The sequence below is a fragment of the Dermochelys coriacea genome, chromosome 8 (assembly GCF_009764565.3).
Source record: "Dermochelys coriacea isolate rDerCor1 chromosome 8, rDerCor1.pri.v4, whole genome shotgun sequence".
Classification (NCBI taxonomy): Eukaryota; Metazoa; Chordata; order Testudines; family Dermochelyidae; genus Dermochelys; species Dermochelys coriacea.
Genome location: NC_050075.1, coordinates 23,316,131 through 23,338,906, shown reverse-complemented (window position 1 = coordinate 23,338,906; position 22,776 = coordinate 23,316,131). Strand labels below are relative to the sequence as shown.

The following is a 22,776-nucleotide window of genomic DNA, read 5'->3' as shown; positions in this document are numbered from 1 at the left end:
CCAACCAACTTAATGTGTGCAGATGAGCCCAGAGACCAGGCCCTCCTGCATCCAGGGAACAGCGTTTAGAATTTGCTCATTTCAACAGCCATTCTGCAGTCAGCTGTGCTGTTCAGTGTGTCACAGATGGTCTTGCAGCCCCCATTGCTCGAGGCTTGGCTGCCAGCAGCGATATATCCATTGTGCTCTGTTGAGAGCTTGAAGGTGAAGAGGTGGCATGAGTCCTTTTGCCTGCTGCCTTCCTGTAGGGGGCTCAGGAAGGAGCTGGAGCTCTTCCACTCCTGGAACGTGTACATTTCCATGTGAGGATGAGTGACTTTGCTCAGGTAGCTGGGGCTAGGGGTGGCTGAGGATAATGTCCTCTGACTGCCGCTTAGGAAGCTCCTGCTGTCTTCCAATGAGTCCTTGCGTGCATGTTCGAAGGAGCCTTGGTTCCAATTCCTGTAGTTGTAGGCCCACCACCCCAGCCGCCTCTGCTGGTGGCACTGGCACTTTAGGATTCGTATAAAAGCTCTCTTGAACTCTTTGCTCGAGCAGGGGTAGATGATTGGGTTCAAGCAGCTGTTGAAGTAGCCAAGCCAAAAAATTATCTTGAAGATGGTTTCAGGTGGCTTCAAAGCAGAAAACATAGACCCTATTAGGGGAAAAACAAGCAGAGAAAGCATCTGAGATAACTGGTCCTGACTACCTTTAATAAAGAGACTAAGGTGAACCCATGATGTTCCTGGATGTTCCTATGAGGATTCCTTTGTTAAAAAGTTCTATCACCCTTGCCACTTCAGTTAAAGTCGACTTGACATTCTTGATATTTCTAAGGTACAAAACCCACCCACCCAAAAGTTCTTTTCGATAAAGAAGCCTGATTTTCTTTTTTCATCATGCAGCTGCAAAAAGGTGCATAAGCTCAATTTACCCCCCTCCCCCACCCTCCAAACCTCTATATTTATTTATTTATTTATATTGCAGTAGGGGATTGGGGGGGCCCCGTTGTTCTTGGCACCGTAAAAAACACACACAGAGATGGTTCCTACTGCAGAGAGCCATTTGTAGGTCACTTTCAATAGGGACAGATCTGTTTATATTCACAAGGTCCTTTTGTGCCTCTCATCCTGGTGCATATCTGTGCTCAGACGTAACTTGCCATTTCCACAAACTTGCTATGGCAGCCCTAGGTTTGGGCACTTGTTCTCGCCTGTCCTATCTAGATTATCTAAGTCACCAATAGGAAATAATATTCAAAAGAAACAAAATCTATTTAAGCCTGAAATCAGTTAAAGGTCACACAGGTCTGCATAGACCAGGGCTTCTCAACATTTTTATAGCACAAGCAGAGTGATTAGCTCATGAACACTTTCCCTCCCATTCACTATCACATAATTTCCCTGAATCAACTATTGTGGTTGTTGCATAGAAAACTAATATTAGCAAAGCATTTAATGTATTTATTAATTCATTAAAACGAAATTTAGCAAAATGGAACATTCTGAAAGAATGCCTGAAGGCTCTGAGTTAACATGAACGGCCCTTGCACACATTTACTGTATATTTCTCGCTGGAGCAAGCTGAGTAGGTGGATTCAATATGGGAGGTTAATTTCAGGGATTGGAACTAGATTCTAGGCCTTTTAAAAATGGAGAGAGGCAACTGAACCACATGTCAAGGCTCTGAGAACAGAATCCTTTTACACTGGAGCAGTTTCAGATGATCTGAGCCATGAAAGCACCGAGTCAGCAATAGCTATCAGACTGCCTTACTGTGGTGGGAGGGATGTGATTGAAGGCATATTTCCCCATCTATTCCAGCAATGCAAAGGCTGTGGTCTAGGCCTCAAAGCTATGCAAACCCCTGTTTAATGGACACAGCTATGTGCTATTTAGTAGGGGAACAGTTGTGTCATGCAGATAAGCATAGCTGCTGCTTTTCCAGTCAGCATGGTAGGCTTGATAGTAACTACAAGGGGCTGAGCAAGCTTAACTTCCATGGAAGCTAGGGAGAGATAAGCACATTCAACACAGCTTATGCCTCAGCCTGCCTTCCTCCACGCACCAACCAGCATGGCAGAGCTAGTGCAGAGGGAGAAGTAATGTGCTGTTAATACTGACAAACTGGAGATTACTTCCCGCCTCTGCCCAAAGCAAGAGGGAACCAGGGAAGGAACGGTGGCTCCCAGAGTCACCATTCCTTTCCTGGACTGCTTATTGGGTGATGCAGCTACGTGCTGGTTCTTTCTATGGCTTAGAAGTAAAGTGCCAATCTAGCTCTGAGAGTTTAAGTGGAATTTAAAAGGCGCATAGTGCTTTGTTCATGCCTTCTGCAGTGGACTGCATTTCAGTGCACAAACTAGTCACTCTAACCATTGTGCTGCCCCTAATAGTCTGCAGGCCTCTCCCTCCCATCTGATAGAGCTCCCAAGGCTCAGCCCTGATTTGGTACTGCAGGAAGTGATGAATGCAGCACAGAGTCTAACACTGGAGAAACAGTGAAAAGTACCCAATAGATTTCCAACGGACAAATCAAAATAATGCAAACCCCTTGACTGCATCTGCTTTGCATTAAGTACTTTTTAATGAAAGATTCAACAAACATTCATGTGGTTCTAGGGAATAAACCATGAAAAGGGTGTGAAACCCTTATACTGTCTTAGTGAAACTTGATCCAGGCTTATGACTTGAGCCAATATGGGCAAGATATGCCAAGTCCTCACATACACTCAGTCGCAAACTCTTTCAGGATTCATTTTCTAAACAATAATTACAAATATTTTCCTTTGGATTTGAAGAAAAAAGTCTTGTGATTGTACTGCACAAATACAAAACCTGATTATATGGGGAAACTAGTCTGGGGCTTATCCTTTAAAGGGTCTCTATTTTGTTTTCCAGAACCAGCATAAAGTCTAGATGAACTCAAGATATTAAGGACCACTAGGACCAATGAAGGAACTGAAGAGCGCATATTGTTGTTATGCAAGTCTTACATAAACATTGGCTCTTTCCCCACAAGAGACTGGAATATATATATTTAATATTGGAAACATTTAGAATCTAGAAGAAATTCCTCCACTAGATTTTAATGTTTTGGGGCAGGACAAAATTTGGACATAATCCATTTGACAGTCTTTTTCTTTAAATAATAAGTAATAGTTAAAGAAGAAGGAAAGGTTGCTGGAAAGACTTTGCCTATGGGTAAGTAAAGCAAGAGGAGTTCCACAGAAGAAATGAGTGGCTATACATATGGGGAAAGATAAATGGGATGCATCTGTATGTGCTGTCTTGCATATAAACAGAATACAATTCAACATACTGACACACAAAGATCAAAGTCCAAAACAAAGCAGTGGAAAAGGTTAAAACAAAGTCAAGTCCTGAAAAAGTGGGAAGTATTTGAAAGAGCTAGTGGAAATGTGTACAGTATATAGTTAAGAAAAGAAGGTAACAGGTATGTCTCTCTCACACACTTTTAGGATAATCAAGTTTTCAGATATTTACTGATGAAAATCTCCAGTCAGTCATTTTGAGTTCTCATATGTAAAAGGGCAACTTCATAAGGGTGAAGAGAATTACTTCCTAACATCCGAGGCTGAGCGAGGTAGCATGTGCTCAGTTCTTATTCTTGAAATGTCACTGAGCCTTGGCAGATAATTTTAAAAAAACCTACAGAGCAACTACTGTACTGCAGTCCATCCATAATCGAGTGCTTAGCAGCAAAGATCTGAAGACATATCAGTTTGGAAAGTGGTTTGGATTTAAAAATGATCTATATCTAGCAACATTTGAAGGAGAGTTTTGCATATTTCTCTATTGCTTTTTTGAGTAGTATGGAAACAAGATTAAAGTAGATATTTAAAACATTGGTGATTAATTGTTTCCAAATTTATTTATTTCCCGCAGCTGCTGCAAAAATGAACAAAACCAGTTGTGACTATAAGACTTAGACCTATGGAGATAGCACACAAAGCCTAGAATTCATTACTTACACTGCAGTGTCCAAGATTATCCTTTTCTGAACAAAGGGATACTAATTTGATAAGTGGATATCCTTCAAGCTATTAAATTATAGAAATATATGGAAAAAGCTCTTTTTTAGGCAGTTGTATAAAAACAGGGACTTCTTAGCTGAACAACGCAGGCCTTACAAATACATAAAAACAGCTCTGGAGGCTAGAGAATTTAATTTACTATATAATGCAGGATTACTGCATAGTTTTAGGAACATATTAGATGTTAGGATAATTACTTTGAAGGTGAACTGGCAAACAGAGATGATATCATACCGAAGGAGAATTAACAAATTTGTGAATAGAAACATAACTATTCTGCTTTTACACAGCACTTTGCATCTGTAAGTCAACTCAAAGTGCTTTTACAAAGCATCATCATCCACATTTTACCATTGGGGAAATTGAGTCACAGAGAGGTAAACTGACCTGCTGAGCCAGGAATAGAACCCCACCTCTCATGAGTCCCAAAACCATTGTCTTATCATTGTACCATACTGGGTAGCTGATAAGACTTTGCAATAATGATTCAGATAGGTCCTAATCCCCCAAAGCGGAGTTGAAGACATCTGAAATTAATGAAAGTTGAGCACTTTGATGAGTCATGCTTACAGTTGGCAGTGCAGAGGTCATGGACAAATACAGTAGTTATTGTGAGCTCAGCAAAAACCCACATGCTATCAGACAGAGAGGGAATATTGGCAAAAACTCAGCGATCTTCTGAATGATGATGCCTCTACCATAGAATCCCCCTCTAGCGCTAGTCAGTTTGGATTATGAGCCCAAGACCTGGTTTGGGATCTGAAACCACATCCTTTGGCCCAGAAACTGAGCTTGCTATCAGCTAAACCTGGTTAAACCTTCCACATTTTAATGCTTTATTTAGGTTCATATTGTCCCTGACCTTTGTGCAGACACACAGGGTGATGAGAGTGCCAATACGTTCCTATGTGTCCCACACAAGGGCCAGTAACAGCCTTAGTCCCCAAGCTCAAAGGAGTACTGACTGCTATTTTTGTATGTCCCCAGAGGTGAATCTAATCCCAAAGAGGGCAAAGATGGAGGAGGAACCCTGCCAGGAAGAGCAGGCTGAACCATCCTTAAGTTTGGTGTACTCTACATTTCTGCTGCACTCCTGGCAGCTGTGGGAAGGATAATCCTTCCCTAAAGTCTCAGTGGAGTAGGGAGCTCCACAGCATCCCCAAAGCATGACTGTAACAGTAGATGCAATCTAATCCTCAGACACTCACTAATGGGACTGAGGCATTTGGTTAATTTACTGCTGAACTTATAAAGACTGAACACAGTTTCTTCTTTTACTGTTGCCCAAGATCAAATGTAGCATCACTTTACATTTAGTCCTCTGTGGGGAGCCTGGGGACTGTGTCTAGCTCCTATGGGGACACACACAATGATCTAGGGCTTGTCTACCTCCTATGTTCCCAACACAGAACCACTGAGAATATTTAAATGGTGGGTTTTTTTCGCAACCCAGCAGATTGCAGGAATAGAGGCCCATTGGCAATCTGGCCCTCCGTAAATATATCCATTATTTAAGTGAGGATTGGTGTTAGAAAGACTGAATTCACTATACAAAGAAGCTTCTCAGGACAATCCGTTGCCCTAGGCAAATCTTTAGTCAGCTGCCCCTTCCTGCCTCTGTAGAAAATTGGTGGCAGGCACCCAGTGCTTCCCCCACAGCTGTCATCTCCACCTCCAAACCTCAGGGAGTCAACTTGGAGGCTGACAGGGTGGACAATGGCCTCGGGAGGCAGAAGCTGCTGGGCCCCAGTGACAGATCCCATGGGAGGAGAGCAGTCTGACAGTCAGGCACTGGCCAGAGCAGCTCCCAGCCAACTTTGTAGAAGTGGGGATGCCAAGGCCAAAGTGTCTCCTCCCTCTCCATGGCTGGCTGCTCCAGCAATGAGCCACCTGGGCTCTCTTCTGGTGCCACAGTGGGCTCTGGTGGGCAAACGGTGTAATTGTAGCACCTCCCCAGCAGAATCTATTCTGCGGGGGGTAAAAAAATCTGCGGGGGACGTGAATTCTGTGCTTATGTTTATTTTGTTAAAAAGTAGGGGGTTATGGCCCTCCCACTTTTAATAGTGGGGAGCCATTGCCCTGACCCTCCCAGTTCCAGCACTGTTGCTCCCAGCCCATAGGGCCCTGGGTAACGGGTACTGCAGAACCCTACCCTTTACAAAGTAATCCAGGCTGGGGGCAACAATCCCTCTCACACAGAGGCAGCAGGGTTCTTCTCACTGGACAGAGTGGGAGTCTCATCCCTGGCCTGGACCCATACTGCCAGTCCCTTGCCCAGTCCCCACATACTGCACCACCTGCCCACACCCCCCAGCCCATTTTAGCCCACACCATTTGCCCAGCCCCCCCGCAGACTCACACCTTCCCGTCTGTGTGCCTTGTTGTCGGGCTCATAGCCTGCACCTCAGCAGTGCCTCCAGAGCTTGGACACAGTGGAAGGGAAGTGATGATACCTGGGCCCAGAGACTGCCTGGGGGCAGTGGGAGACAGGTGTAGGTTGGCTGCCAACATGGACCTGGACGGGTCACAGCACTTGTGGCCAATGTCTCGCAGAGCTCAAGCAGCCTCGAGCTACGATGTTACCCATTCTGGGGGGGTGGGGAGCACTTCCCCGGGGACCCGGCTGTGGTTTCTTGCTCCTTGGAGCCCAGCCAGCCCAACAAGCCTTATCTTCTGCAGCTGCTGCCTAGGCAACTGCCAATAGCTAGGGTGGCCTTTAGGGTTACCACCTGACCAGTAGTTGCCTGGCCTGGATGGTTTTTTAAATGGATTTGCCAGGTGCCAGAAAAATAATTTAATCTGCCGGGTTTTTTTTTTAATGTGAGTTTAAAGACTGGTATTATTATCACATCTAATGGACATCCAATGTTAAAAGTTTCTGTGTCCAGTGAAAGATGCTGTCGTGTTCCCATTTCTGCAGTTTAAGTGATAACAAATCAAAACAGCAGCTGTTTGGCCACGAACACACAAGCTCACTGCATGTGTGCATGAGAGAGGGTTTGAGTCATGCAAGAGTGAGGAGATGTGCTGTGTTATCAATCTTATCTCTATGTGTTATCTCTCCACATACTATAAGTGGCTGTTGAAGGGGGGGTTGTGGAGTTGCCTTGTGGTGAGGGTTGTGGTTGTGGTGGGCTTGCTTTGGGTGTGGGGGTGGATGCTGGTTGTTTTTCATTTCAAAGGTAGTAACTTGTGTGGCCTTTGAGTAGGCAAATAGTGTCCTGTGCTCTTATGTTCCCTTCAGGACTTTAGAAGTGTCTCAGGTTTCATATCCTCTCCCATTTCTGCATGTGGGACTTCCAAAGACATCAATAGATGAATTTCCCACAAAGATAGAAGGCCCTTTATTAGGAATTTTAGTTTGATAGGGGCCTCTGTATGAACCACCTCATTCTAAATGTGCAGACCTGGGCACAATTTGGCCACTGTTGCACAGAGCTCCTTTGACACTTATCCTACAGTGAAGATAGGGAAAAATATATTTTGATTAGCTTGTATATTTTTAACATCACCCTTTCCCCTGCCCCTTCCTTGGTACTGACAATGCCTTTTATTTTGTCATGCACACATACCTTACCTTGTAATTAACCTGCCAGGAGCAAACAACTGTGGGCTATTTTGGTGCCTTGATAAAATTATAAAACTAATCCTACCAGGCACAGTCTCCAAACAGCAAACTAATATTTCCTGCTCTAATCTCTAGCTATTTTCCCATCACAGTCTGATAAACAGATTAAATATTTCCCAGTCCTGATTTAGATTGCCTTTCAGAATAGCTGAAAAAATGTCGCCTATAATTATCTCGTCAGTGATTTATTCCTGATGGGGAAGCCAGAATAACTCCCCCACTCTAAACTATCTGTTTCCTGGCACTTCATGTTCAATAACTTCCCAGCCAGGGAATGTATTTTTTCTTCTCTTTTTAGTTTTATTTTATTTATTTATATTTATTTATGATGGTTTACATTGTGATTCACTAAATATAGCACCGCATATGATTTACCTCTGTCTGCAGCCTTGACACCTTTCTCTTCTAGCCATTTTGCAAATCCCCTTATCCAGTAATAATGCAGAACAGTAAATATACCAGGAACTCAATCAGTCTAGTAGTTTTTTATGGCATTTTGAAAAAAAAATCCGTAATCATTACCAACTGTACACACCAGACATGACAGCTATTCAGGTTGGAAGGAGACTGAACAAAAGTGAATAACATAATTAGGAATTCAAAAGTATTTTGTCTAGTGAAAGTTAATTTCAATTAGAATGTCATTAGCATTTCCAGCAGTTTTTAATGAACTGTTTATTATTACAGTCAAACTATATAAGTCACCCTCAGTGAAATTGGCAAAGGCTGTGGGAAACAATTTATGGGATTAGCTTGTCATTACACATTTTGAAGCATATAAGACCAGCATAGCATTGGGTAATTGAAATGAACCTATCACTAGCTCTAGGGTGACTGTTCCTCATCAAGGGCCTGATCCTGGAAAACACTGAGAGGTAATGAGCACTTCATAGGATCAAGCTTATTGATATAAGCTTATCAAGCTAAATAACTTCTTTGTTATGTTTTACTATTTCTGTAGGGCTCAGCTTCTGATAACGGGCCCAATCTTGCAGTTTGTACACATCACGGCTTCTGTTAATATCTGGGATTTTGCCTGACTAAGGACTACAGGACTGGACCCAGGGCTGTGCAATACAAAACATATGTCTTTCTCTTTTTTGCTCTTCTTTTTTTACCTAATTATGTCTTCTTTTTTCCCAGATGGAAAAACAAAGCGTAGAAAATAATTCAGCACACACAGAAGAATACCCAGCCTTCCCTCATGGAACTACTAAGAAATAGCTAGCAATGGACTAGAGCTGAAACCATGGGGGCAAATACCCTCCAACACTGGGAAATCTTGGGTGCAGGTCAGCACTTTGTGGCCAGTCCCATCTCTATTATACCCTCCAAATCTGAGCATTCCGAAACATTGGGGCTCCAGTACCACTCTAGGGACCTAATCCATAGCGCATTGATTCAATGGGAGCCTTTGAATGAGCTTTGGACTTCAGTGGGCTTTAGATCAGGCCTTAAATCAGCAGGGTGAACAGTAGGAAGATCCTCTGGATTTGCCAAATCCTGACACACTTACATAGGGTGACCAGATAGCAAGTGTGAAAAATCAGGATGGGGTGGGGGTAATAGGTACCTATATAAGAAAAAGCCCCAAATATCGGGACTGTCCCTATAAAATCGGGACATCTGGTCACCCTACACTTACATAACCAAACTTCACATTGAGGACAGTTCAGATGCAGCCTGCTACAGAGGAGCCACACACACTGTAATCTCTCATGTTCTCTCTTGCTTTTTTGTTTTCCTTTAATCTAAAGTAAAAGCTATTAACATTAAAAATACTCTGTGTCTGGAAAAACAACACAGACCAGCTTTAAAATCATTGGCTGTTCAGGCTTTGCTGTTCAGGCTTATCCGCAATCTGACCTGTTACAGGAAAAGCCAAATATATAACAATAACCATCACTGCCATACTCTGTGTCACACATTAAAAGCTAGCTCGGAGTATTTCCAGAGTATGGATAATCACAGCTAGAAAAACAAAATTCTTTGTGGATCCACTGACACCTTAACTAGCAGATTTCTAGGAGGGGCATTTCTTCTCCAAGTTTTAGATCCATTCTCAACAGCCTAATATGGTATAAATATTTGCTCAATAGTTTCCTGTTACCTCAGTCCACCAGTAACTATATTACTGTAATGTGTGACAGCAAGACAGCAAAGTTAAGACTCTTCATTTAAGTACAAAGGATAAACTTATTCTAATGAGTACAGTACATCTGAGAGGGTCCTGTTCTCGTTTTTATAGGAAAGAACTGAGCGTAAATAGTTAGACTAGCCAAACTAAACCAAAAAACCCTACCCCAAACAGAGTTTTTACCTTGAAAAGGAGGATACGCCAAAGACTCCATGAAGCTCAGTAGGGTCTTTGCTATTGTTATTGATTTTATATGGTTAAGGTGCTCAAATGCTGCAGTGATCGGCAGCAGTTTAAACCCCTAAGATATAGCACGTGTCTGCAAAGGAAATGCTGTTGAAGTTGGCTTTGGTATGTTTATGCCAGGCAGTTAATTATGCCATTTTCATTCATGCAAAAGGAAATAAATTGTGAACACCATGTAAATCAAACTGTGACAGATTAATGACATCATGGACCTCAGTTGTGTGGCTACATTTCCTTTCATCTGTCCTGTGTGCAGGGAATATATTTTATTTCTGCTGTAATGGGCTTGAGTACCAGGAAGCCTATGGGTAATATCAATTGATTTACACCTTGCTTTAATGTAAGTGGGTTGACAATCTTCATGCGTGGGTGTTCTCGGAATATAGATTTGCTGGGAGTGCTTGTATATTTCTCATTTGTGCCCAGCCAGTGGGAATCTGTAAACCATTTTTATTCCAAATTACTGGCAGTCTCCTCTTTTCCTTTCCTCCTTCTCTTTACCTCCCCCTGGTGTTTCTTTTTCTATCTTTCTATTTTCTGCTTTCTGTCACTTTTCTTCTCTTATTCCTTTCTTCTCTTCATTTTTATCATTTATTCTTTCTCTTCTCTTCCTCCCTCCTATCTAGTTTTTCTCTCCATCTTCCTAGTTTTCTATTTTCTAATCAACTTTTTCTCTTCACAGTTTATGATTTTCCATTAGCCTAGCACCCATCTTTAATTACATATTGAAGTGGTATTAAACACATGGGTTAATTACTCATTATTACACTAGAAACACCTCCTCTGGCCAGACAGATGAAGTACTGGAAATTAATCATTTTGCTATTTTGGCAGATGTATGATCACACAGTAACAAAGTTTTGGTGGATGTAGGTTCTCAGGTGTCACCTTTTCTAGCTATTAGTGATAAAGGGACCATATTAAAAAATTTTTATACATTTGGTTTTATATACCCTGGGGCCCACTTAGAGGAAAATCTATCTGTTGTCATTTATAGGAACAAATGGGAATCATTTGTTCATACAAAAGTAGGATGATGATCTGGAATTGCTGTTATGGTAATAGCACACTTCTTACAGAGAAATGTAATGAGAAAATGAAACTTGATAGTGATAGCATCTGATGAAGTGAGCTGTAGCTCACGAAAGCTTATGCTCAAATAAATTTGTTAGTCTCTAAGATGCCACAAGTACTCCTTTTCTTTTTGATAGTGAGAAAGTTTCACTGGATAGATTTTTTAAAAGATGAAATCAAAGCACACAATAGTATTTAGTAACTACCTGAATTGAAGTGTAGTCCAGTATGAATGAAAAACGAAGAGTTCCAAAGTTCCAAACACTGAGTCAGAAGGGTTCTGTAGACAACACTGTCACCTTCTTGTGTAAATGTCACAGGCTCGGACTAGATGGGGGGTAAGTTACTACTTATTCTGAGTGTGGGTGGTAGAATCTGATCCTAAGTTTTTAAACTTCCTAGTGGTGTTGTAGGGCAGGTGTAGGAAATAGGTGCAGAGAGGCTGAGTGTATTGCTAAGCAGAGGAGGGAAATTCCACTTCATGAAGGATTTTAAGATTTTGAAATTTGGTTTCCTTCCAAATTGGAAAGACACCTGAACCTTCTGAAATTCTCTGTAAAAGAAAATAAAAAAAAAATCATTTCAGATCAACCAAAAGGTATGATATTGTATGACATTTTTAAAAAATTGAAACAAAAAGTAGCTTCAAAAAACAAAAAACAATAGAAATGTTTATTCTGACAACGTCAAAACGGGATGTTTCGACATTGTCTGAACTTTTTTGTCTGGTTTGCTCCTTAGTGAAATTGCCACAAGTTCATGAAGCACTTCAATTTTGAGAGCAATGCATTCTCTGATAGAAAATGGTTCTAAGTGTTTCACATGGTGTTCTAGAAGAGAGACTTGTCCAGTGTCACACAATGAGTCATTCTTAAAGCCCAGACTAGAACCCTAGTTACCTCTTTTCCAATCTTCTCCTCTGCTCACTATCTCATGCTGCCTGCCTTAATAAGGATGAACTAAAAGCCAAGTTTTTATTACTGTAGTTAGTTATGGCATTAATTAGCAGTGAGAAAAACTTGGCTTTTATGGGGTTGAAAGTCATTGATTCCTATCTGTAAAAGGCAATGTTAAGCTAAATAGCAATAAAAGGTTAAACTAACATTGTATTTGCCTAAGGGTAAAGGGCAGACCCTACATGTGTGTGGTAATTAGGTTCTTATTGGATAAGTGAGAAGCATGGAAGTTAGCTATTACCAGAACTGTTTCGAGTGCTGAATATACTGAAAGGAGGAAGACACGCTGAACTTTGCTAGGTTTCAGAGTAGCAGCCATGTTAGTCTGTATCCGCAAATGTTTGTAAACTAGGTTTTTTTTTCTGTTTTAAATAAGTTTAGAGGAATGTAAACAAATATTGAATGTTGGAGGCAAAAAAAATCAGGAGCTTCAGGAATCCAATTAATACTGAAAAGTTGGCATGCTGATTTGGCCAAGTACATTGTAACAAGGACTATATCAAACTAGCAAAGTTCAAAGAACAGGAGTACTTGTGGCACCTGTGACGGCAAGATCAGATGGCTATGGAAGAGTAGTGGGAGATAGATATATTAGCTCCAGGCTAAACAAATCCATGATACCAGGATAAGTGAAATGGCAGCTGCTCCAGGTCAATTAAGACACCTGGGGCCAATTAAGAACTTTCCAGAAGGCAGGGAGAAGGCTAGGTTGATTGGGACACCTGAAGCCAATCAGGGGCTGGCTGAAACTAGTTAAAATAGTTAAAATAGATTCAATATGTGTAATGACCTGCCACTCCCAGTCTCATATTGAACCTATTTCCCTATGTTTAGTATCCTTACACCTTCTTGTCAACTGTCTAAATGGGCCATCTCAATTATCACTACAAAATTTTTTTCTCCTGCTGATAATAGCTCATCTTAATTAATTAGCCTCTTATAGTTTGTATGGCAACTTCCACCTTCTCTGTATGTGTTTATATATATCTTCTTACTATATGTTCCATTCTATGCATCCGATGAAGTGGGCTGTAGCCCATAAAAGCTTATGCTCTAATAAATTTGTTAGTCTTTAAGGTGCCACAAGTAGTCCTGTTCTTTGAACTTTGCTAGTTTGCTATAGTCCTTGTTACAATGTACTTGGCCAAATCAGCATGCCAAATTTTCAATGTTAATTGGATTCCTGAAGCTCCTGATTTTTTTTGCCTCCAGCATTCAATATTTGTTTACATTCCTCTAAACTTATTTAAAACAGAAAAAAAAACCCTAGTTTACAAACATTTGGTAATTGAAGTCACAAACAGAGGCTCTGTTATCTGTCTCAGTGGTTTATGAATGATGCATACTCATGCTCCCATCCTGTTATAATTTGGAAATGCAACTTGTGCAAACCATTAAACATTGTTAGCATAATTAAATAGCCAATAGCATTTACACTGATAGAGCCTGATCTGTATTCTTTGTGCATACAAACTCCCCAGGGAATTCTATGGGAGTACAGGGCATGCAGGGAATACAGAATCAGACTCTGAAAGATCACTTCTCTGTACTAATACCTTGGTAAACAGGACAAAAAGCTCTGGCAAGGGTAGTCCCTGCCTTCTGGCAGCCTGGAGTAGCTTTGCTTTTTGTCCTCTTAGCCTAATTAAAATCCACACATTCAGATGCCTTCTCTTATCATACACATCATCTATCTGTGATTAATAGTGTGTCAAATTCCAAGTGAACAACTCACCCTTGCAAACACAGTATGATTTCATTCTGCACTATACAAGGCTCTGGCTCTTGTTTACACACTGGCCAAAATAGGGTCCATATTTCACCTTCAATGAAACTTCACTGGAGGACGCAATAGTGGAAGCTATAGTGTAGACAGGGTTCAGGCCTTTTTACCATTGTGTTGTCTAACCCTGCCCAGAGCAGAGCCCTGTCTTTACTTTTCTGTGGTGACTGACATGGTCCCTGTATGTCCCATATGCTGCAGGAAGTGACAGAATGGAGTAGATAAGATTCTACTCCCACCCATCTACATCTTTAATGGTCAGTCCCCTGCCACTCACCCTCTCAGTCCTGGAATGTAATAGGGGCACTGGGAATGACCAATGATAACCCTCCTAACATGACAGAGAGTCATTGGCTGGCACATTCCATGATGCCATCTAGGGATTGAGGCTATCTCTGAGGCCCCACCCAGCAATTCATGGCCCTTGGATGACCAGCCCGCGTATGTAGATCTTCAGATGAAAGATGCAGTCAAACTACAAAGCATTATTGTTATAATACAAGAGTTGATATCTGAATTTAAGATTGGTGCAATCTATATGAGGGCTGAAAGACCGATCGATCAAGGTGATCAAGGTAATGGTACAATAGCCCATTTGAAAATAGGTACTAAGAATGATTTTGTAACAGGAAGGACAATGGGAGCTTTATCTTCTGGGGAGAAAGAAAGAAAGAAAGAAAGAAAGAAAGAAAGAAAGAAAGAAAGAAGAGGAAGCCAATATCTTAAATAAAATATCACTTGGAATTCTTTGTGCCCCATCTGTAATATTGTAACTATCAGCAGAAATACAGGACATTTCGTGGATAGCAGAAATTCTTTCAAGTTCATTCTCCCTTTTATTTACATGCTGTCAAAACAGTCCTTTAAAAATGCATATAGGAAAATTCAAGCAATAACTTAAATGCAAATAGAAATCTGCCAGCCAGATCCTCAGCTGGGGTAAATCTGTGTGCCTGCATTGAGCCAATGGAGCCCTGGTGATTTATACCAGCTGGGAATCTGGGCCTTTATGTTTAAGTTGTCTTCCTCTCCATTATCAAGACTTTTATTTATGGTATTTTTATATTTTAATATAATTTTCTTAGGGCCCAACCTTTCTCCCATTGAAGCCATTGGGAGTTAAATGGGGACAGGAGTCTGATCTTACTGTTTTTGGCCAGACAAAACAGTTTTGCAGCTGACTAACTGCATAGGATATGGCCAGGGCTTGCACTTGTTTTGCAAAGGATTAGTTGATTAGGGAAAAGCTAATCTAAGTCTGCAGACATTTCATTTATTACACTTATGCATTTTCAAGTACTGGGCTTGCTTTATAAACATTTTTTTTTAAACTTCTTAATCTCGATGTATGGCCTAAACATTCTTTCTTGGATACCTTTGGTAAAGGATAACCCTCTAGCTGGGAGACCTAATAGGAGAGCTATAGAGAGGCTATCTTGGCTTCCATTCTAAACTCTGATATTCATGGCTTTTTAATTAAGCAGGTTAGTACACAGGTTTTTAGGGCTCAATCCAAAATCCATTGAAATAACAAAATATTTGCAGAGCTTTCAATGGGTTTTGGATCAGGCTGTTTGTTCAGATGCTGCTAAACCCTGTACTCTTGCCCCTGACCTTCATTTAATATCCCGTACAGCTACTATGGCACTGATCCTGTAGGCACTTGTGCATGTGTATACATTTACTCTCATGAATAATCCCACTGAAGGCAATAGGATGTGAGTAACGTTACACACGTTGACAACATCTGCAGGATCAGGACATATGTCCATTGCTCTGCTGAGTGTTGATAGCAATGTTCCCCACTAGAAAAATCAGTTCCTTCCTCTGTTTAAGTGTAATAGCTGCCCAATGGCTAAATCCCCATATTTCTTCTTTGAATCTTCTGGCTCAATAAAGTATGAGTCTTCCCAACAACAGAGAAATATATTGCCCTAGAAAATAAGAAGATATACATATTACCTCCCTTCTTGAGATTCGTTAGCATTTTTACAGAGGACGGTTGGTATCCCCGGAAATCAGAGCCTCTTTTGTCCTGTGATGTCTGTTTAGAATTTGTAGTGTTGAGTGCTGGTGGTTATCTTTAGGAGACTAGTTACTGTCAGTACTTTCCTTTGTATTCAAACTGTTTTTGTATTTTACTTTCGTATTTACTTCTGTGGGATGATGTGTTTTAACATTTGCCTGTTTGCTAAAGCTCCAAATATAAGTTAGTAAATAAAAAAAGCATCCAATCCCCGGATGTTCATACAATTTCAGGTGTTTTGACAAACAGCTTTGCTTTGAAAAATAAAACACTGCAAGCAAAGTAACTAATTGCTTTGGGTATTTTGGATAAAATTCACCCCTGTGCAGAAGGCTCTGAATAGGACTTAAGTGGAACTTGAGTGGTGCGTAGGCCTTGTGCTGCAATTAATCCTTTTGAGAAGGGTAAGTCTCCATACGTGACAACTTGTGCTGGGCCTCTGCATGAACTGTCCATCATGATCTTTGGCCTCATGTACATTGGTCAGAGAATAGACTGAACTGTTTCGTCCTGCAATTTGAGCTATTGAACTTTGTTCCAAAGATCTGGACTGAAACTGAGCAGATGATTAAATTGCTAAATATACTTTTCTAAAGGCCGAAATGCTATCTGACGCTGAACTGGCAACTTGAGGGCACCAATCTTAAACAGCTAGACTAAAGAGCGTTATAGGAAGAAATAGAGCCTATACATACAAGGCCAGGTCCAGACCTAAAACCTTTGATAAAATGCGATTTCCATGGAAAGATAAGAGGCCTCATCCTTAATTCCTGGCACACCGGGAATGTAGAATCAGGCCCCAAATTACATAAATTTACATTGTAACTTTTTACTTATATATTGGTTGCTTGTAGGACCCCTAATATTATTACTTATTTTATTGTCAGATTAAAAAATACTAAAAAAAAGTAACATTTTTTGAAAGTAACATTATTGCTATTTTCTTTCATACATCTGGTCTCTCATGCTGTGGCCACTGATGTCAATGGGAATTTTGCATCTGATTTCAGTGGTTGCAGAATCCAAGTTTATTTAGGCCTGCAATGGGTAGACCCTGGTACCTGTCTGGAGCCCCAGTGAAGTCAAGTTGCAGAACTTGTGTCTTACATGTTAATAATTTTTAGTGGTGGCGGCGGCTTTTTTCCTTGCAACGTGTGTTATGTTGTGTATAAGCTTTACAGCTGGGCTTTTCAAAGGAGCCTGCAGGTGCTGGGTGCCAAACGTGTATTGGTTAAATTGTGAGTTGGACGCCTAATTCATTTATACTTCTTTGGAAAGCTCTGCCTAATAATTCACCTGCTAGAAATAACATTGAGTTGCAACTTGTAGCCCTGCTGTACCATATATAGCCTTTTCACCCTGGATGCATTTCTTATTATACATGTAACAGCTCAAAATTGGTTCCACCGTATGTAAAAGAGGGTCTGGATCGCAAATGGTTTCAGACGTCTTTTCCCACTACTCTAGCTAAAAATTGTCTATTTTTATTTGACATTTTTCAACAGTGAGTGTTTAATATGTTCCAGGTGCCGTTGAATATTTTTGGGTGGAAAAAAGAAATATTTATTTTGAAATAACCAAGATATTTACATTTTGAAATTATGTTGCTGAGTTTGTGGAGCTACCAATTGCCTTGACAGCATATATGCTGTAGCATATATAGCAATTATATGCTATAATGACTGGTTGTATGATGCGTAACAAATCACAACCTCTGTACCATAATTTCTCTATTTGTAGAATCAGCACAGTACTTTTCCACCTTTGTAAAGTGCTTTGAAATCTTTGGTTGCAAAATATTATTTCTCTTCCCTTGTTCTTTATTACAAGGAGCGCATTTATTAAAACAAAATCTTTGTTTCTCAAGAATTCGTCTGATCCTGCTGCATATTTCCCCCCGCCCCCCGGAGCACTAATGTTATAATCCTTTGTTTGGGACAGCACAACAGGTAGCTGTGGAAATTATTGTTGTGCAATGTCACAACCAAAGGATTAGAACTTTAGCTGGGGAACAAGCAGCAGGAGTGGAGGAACTTTTGAGAAGAAAATATCTTATTTACATACTAGCAGAATCCTTTGTCAAGGCAATATTTTTCAGTGTCCCAGGATTCAGGCATAACTGTACAGTTGTAAAGTGTTTCAAGACACATTGGGTCAGATTCTGATCATTCTCACATGACTGCAAATCCAGAATTGCTCTATTTTACATCCATACATATTGTGGGGTCATGTCATCACTGAATGACTCAGGAGGGGAAAGCCAGATGATTGCAAAGGAGTGAACCTCCTGTTCCTGGTGATTAGCAACAATTGAAAAAGTAATAAGAGGAAAAGTACATAGCAGTTAAGTAGGCTTAACTAACCTTTTTCTGGGGATCAGAGCATTGAACAAGTATTTGGGCTCCTGGAGTGGGCTGGCAGAGATATGAGATTGCAGACACAGAAGACTGGATTGCTATTCTAATGTACTGATGAGTATGTACACCCTCTAACGGGAATGGATTCTGATACCAAAAAGCATCTCATAACTGACCTAAGTAGCAGCACTTTCAGTATCCCAAAAAAGGTCCAATCCTGTGAGGTGCCAAGTTCTCTCAGTTCCTCATTTTGTTCAATGGGAGTTGTGGAAGCTTGGCATCTCAGAGGGTCAGGCCTTAGACCTCAGGTGCCAGAATAGCTGTTTTCAGCCAGATAGCTTCTCCTCGGCCCCTGCTGCCAACTCTGAATCTCTGTGTCTCCAAACACAGTGTTGAGACTTTTTGATCAGTCACTCCACTTGCAACATCTTGGGCTCATGGTTGAGGAGACAACAGGTGAGCTGATGTTTTAAATTCCTCAAGTGTCTTAAGCAACAATTCATTAGCCATCCCATGTGTGAGCAGAGAGCCTCCAGTGGCTTTTAACCTTTCTCAAGGCAAAATGAAGACATGTCAAGATATGGCCTTCTTTGACTCCATATCTGTACTACTCTTGTTACTATGATTTTGGGGTAGGTCCTCGGCTTGTGAAAATCAGCAAGTGAAGCTACTGACTTAAAAGGCTACACTGATTTATGCCAGTTGAGGATCTGGCCCTTTACATTTAAGTAGGCCAGGATAAAACTGTGATTTTTTTTACGGTTGCTACAGCAAGCTAAGCACAAAGGGACTGAGCTAATTTACTTTATCAGAGGGTCCTGAACCACTGGATTCTACTGAATGGGTTTGGAGATTCTTTATATCTAGACTGTAATGTTGTACTTTGTAAATATGTGCACAACACAACTATCCTGTATGGAAGAAATACGTATTTTCCCAATGATCTGTAGCATTATCCAGTGTGGTGGAACTTTCTCTGACAAAGGACAAGGTTTGACATCGGGGGGCTGAGTTCAGGAGACTTTAACTCACAATTTCACTGCCCTTGTGGGTTTGTCACACCTGTAACCTTATGTTTTTATATGATTAATTTTAGACACATTGAGCCAGATCTTCCTGATTTTCACCAGGTGAGAATCTAGCACAAAGAATAGCACATCCATAGTTTGATCCAGTAAAAATGATAAACTTAAAACTTTTAACCAAGACCCCTAGATCTTGGAGGCAGTTTAGAGACAATTTGTTCAGCAGGAGTCAGGGGAACAATAGGTGAAATGTATAAATAAATTCTTTAGCTTACCACAATGACTGGATTAGAAATATTTTGTTTTACAGTGACTAAGTAAATATGAGACACAGAATACCGAGTAGGCTATTTTCCACCTTCTTTCATAGTTAGCCAGTGGGATCATTTGCTTTGCGTAACAGCTGATTTTGGACAGAAATTTTAGAGAAGAAGTTTTAAGAATTCTGTGCTAACAGATTGTGAGATGTGCTGTGATGCTGATTCAAGCTGGTGAATAATATTAAGGACAAAAAGGGAGAATGTCAAAAGGATTTCAGGAATGCAGCCCTGTGTAAAATTATGTAGGATGCTTTGGTAACATTTTCAGTTAAATGTACATAGTTTGAGAGCATTTAAAAATGAAAGAATTGATTGCTAAACGTTCCAGCTGCAGCCTCTTCAAGGGCCTGATCCAAAAGCCCTTTGAAATCAATGGGAGACTTTCCCTTGGCTTTGGATCAGACCCCAAAAGAAGAGATGCAGTCAAGTCACAGCGTATGGATCCAGATCTAGATTTTGAACGCCCCATAGTTCAGAGGTGTTTGGATCCAGAGCTTCGGATCAGGCCATTTCTACTAAAAATGTCACAACCTACTCTGTATTATTAACATCTGACAGTATAACATGTTAAAAAGCTTCATATGACATCTGAATGGGCTGCCTGCATCTGTTTAATACATGGCTTTTGCTATTCAGCATGCTACAAAAGTGTCCACAAAACATTTAAAAATAAAACACGTATAAATGGAGCCTTAATATAAAGTGTTAAGAAAAAATATGTGAAGGTTTTATCCATGTGCCATCTGTCTACCTGACAACTGAGCTGATTTCTTGCAGGCTGCAAACACTGCAAAGTTTTTGCATGACTTTCAGCAAGAACAATGTCAGAGGGAAATTATGATGTAGTTCTATCTATCTATCTATCTATCTATCTATCTATCTATCTGTATTTCTAATGTATCCGTCTTTATGGCATCTAGACACCATTCAGCTGATTTTTATCTGACATTTCTGTAATAAACAATTGACCCTCATCCCTTGATCCCCAACTTACCTAGAGGCAGAGCTATGAAGAAAGGTAGCCAGCACAAGATAAACATGCCAACTACAATTCCCAAGGTCTTGGCTGCCTTCTTTTCTCGAGAGAATTTAAAAAGTTTGAAAGCTATGGAGTTCCTGGGGTGGTGCCCTTTGGCCTTGCTGCTGTTGAAAGTGTCCTCGTGAATGTTCCGGGAGTGAATCCTTAAGGTCAGCTCCTTGGAATCACACATTTCTTTCATGACCCCAGCTTCCAGGTTTTTAGTTGTCCTTTTGGCCACTATGTAGACTCTACAGTACATCACCAGGATGACAATCAAAGGAATGTAAAAGGACCCCAAAGAAGAAAACAAGGCATAGAAAGGTTCTTCAGTGATGCGGCACTCTTTATCGTCCTTGGGTGCTGGTTCCTTCCATCCCAGAAGAGGTCCAATGGAGATTACCATGGAGAGGACCCAGACACTGAGGAGGGCAAGAATTGCTTTCCTCCTAGTTACCAAAGTTGGATACTGAAGCGAATAACTCACCCCTATATATCTGTCTATAGAAATTGCACACAGACTTAAGATAGAAGCAGTACAGCACAGCACATCAACCGCTGCCCAGATATCACAAAATATCCTCCCTAAAACCCAATAGCCAAGAATTTCTAGTGTAGCAGAAAATGGAAGGACAGTAAAACTCAGCAACAAGTCTGCTATTGCGAGATTAACTATGAAGTAGTTTGTAGGGATTCTTAAATGCCTATTGCAAGCTACAGAAAGAATTACCAAGATGTTACCTACTATAGCAAAAAGTATGAAGGCACCTAAGACAAGCCCCACAATTATAGCCCTAGTGATATCCAAGGCAGGTAAATTCAGATTGCTTGCTGACTGATTAGAGTTGTTTGCAGTGAGACTCCCATTACTTAGTACAGAGTAGTCCAAATATCCAGGTAATGATGAATTGTAGTTATCATCAAGGTAGGTATTCATCTTAAAAATCGTGCTCCATAGCAAGTTGTAATTGGATCCCCTGGTCAATGCACAAAAGTACTTCAGGTCTGTTGAAAGTTATCTCTCCACTGAAGAACGTGCTGCAAGGCAAAGCCCAGTTTCAGCTTGAGAACTCATCGCCACTGTAGGTTACGAGCCACCAGCATGCGAGTTTGCACAGCATGAAATCCTCTGAAGCGTGTCAAAAAGTAATAGGATGCTCAACTTGGTTAATTTTCTATGTCAATTCATTTAAACAGAAATTAGCAGATGGAACTCTTGGACTGAGTCTTAGAGTAGCTGTTTGGATCAAGAGGTCTCTGAAACAAAAGGCAGGTTTATTATCCTCTCTTGTGCATTTGTTGGAAGGGTGCCCCTGCCCAGCTGTTATGACATGCGTCTCCAAGAAGCGTTTGTAAGCATTTAGGCAGCTCTGCATGGAGTGGCTGCCTTTGCTTACGCTGGCTGCTCTAATGACATCACTGGAGTCCTGAAACATAACAGCACTAGAGGGCAATACAGTTTAAGTTAAAACTTCCAAATCCAAGCTTCAAAACTAAACAAATGGAATATATCAATCTTAATTAAAGCATTTGCCACACAGAAAACTGGATTGGAAACCTTAAAAAAAATAGTTTTATTATCTGAGAAAAATATACTCAGTGGGATATGGAGAAAAAGCAACTGCAGTACAAAATGATACAGCACCCTAAGACTTTCACTCACTAAATAAATATCTTGTAGTTTATTTTGTAATCACAATGAATCATATGCTGCTTGACAGTTCTAATGATTCCCTATCTTGTAGCGATGAATACATCGATTTGGGAAATGCAGCATTTATGTTTTTTATGGTAAAATATAGACAGACTTAGTATTCAAAAGTGAAACAGAATTGTGCATGAGCTAGTTTCATTCTGAAGGTTGTTTTTGCCTGTAAATTAGGAAAAAAGTACCAGATGATGACACTCAAAATCTGTGGCATGATCTTTGATGATGATTCTGTATTGTATTATTCTGGATCTCTCTCTCTCTCTTTAGACCCCAGTTTTGCAAGATGCTGAGTGCCCTCAACTCCATTTGAAGTTAATGGGGGTTGAGGGTCCTCAGTACTTCTTAGCAAGCATTCAATATGCTTAAATACCTTGCTGCATCTGTGCCTTAAGACTGTGAGGTGTTTGGGGCAGGGACTTGTTATTTTTTAGCCACAGTGGACTGCAGTGTTTGCTTACA

The 22,776-nt window shown here is 40.7% G+C and overlaps 1 protein-coding gene across 1 annotated transcript; it reads right to left on the bottom strand.

Moving 5' to 3' along the window:
• Positions 1–65: 65 nt before the first annotated feature.
• ADRA1B (adrenoceptor alpha 1B) lies at positions 66–21,977 on the bottom strand. The gene is made up of 2 exons (XM_038413683.2): positions 20,583–21,977; positions 66–634 (listed from the first exon to the last, which is right to left on the bottom strand). The coding sequence occupies exons 1-2, from the start codon at positions 21,541–21,543 to the stop codon at positions 66–68; spliced, it is 1,530 nt and encodes a 509-aa protein (XP_038269611.1). The 5' UTR covers positions 21,544–21,977.
• Between the last annotated feature and the right edge of the window lie 799 nt (positions 21,978–22,776).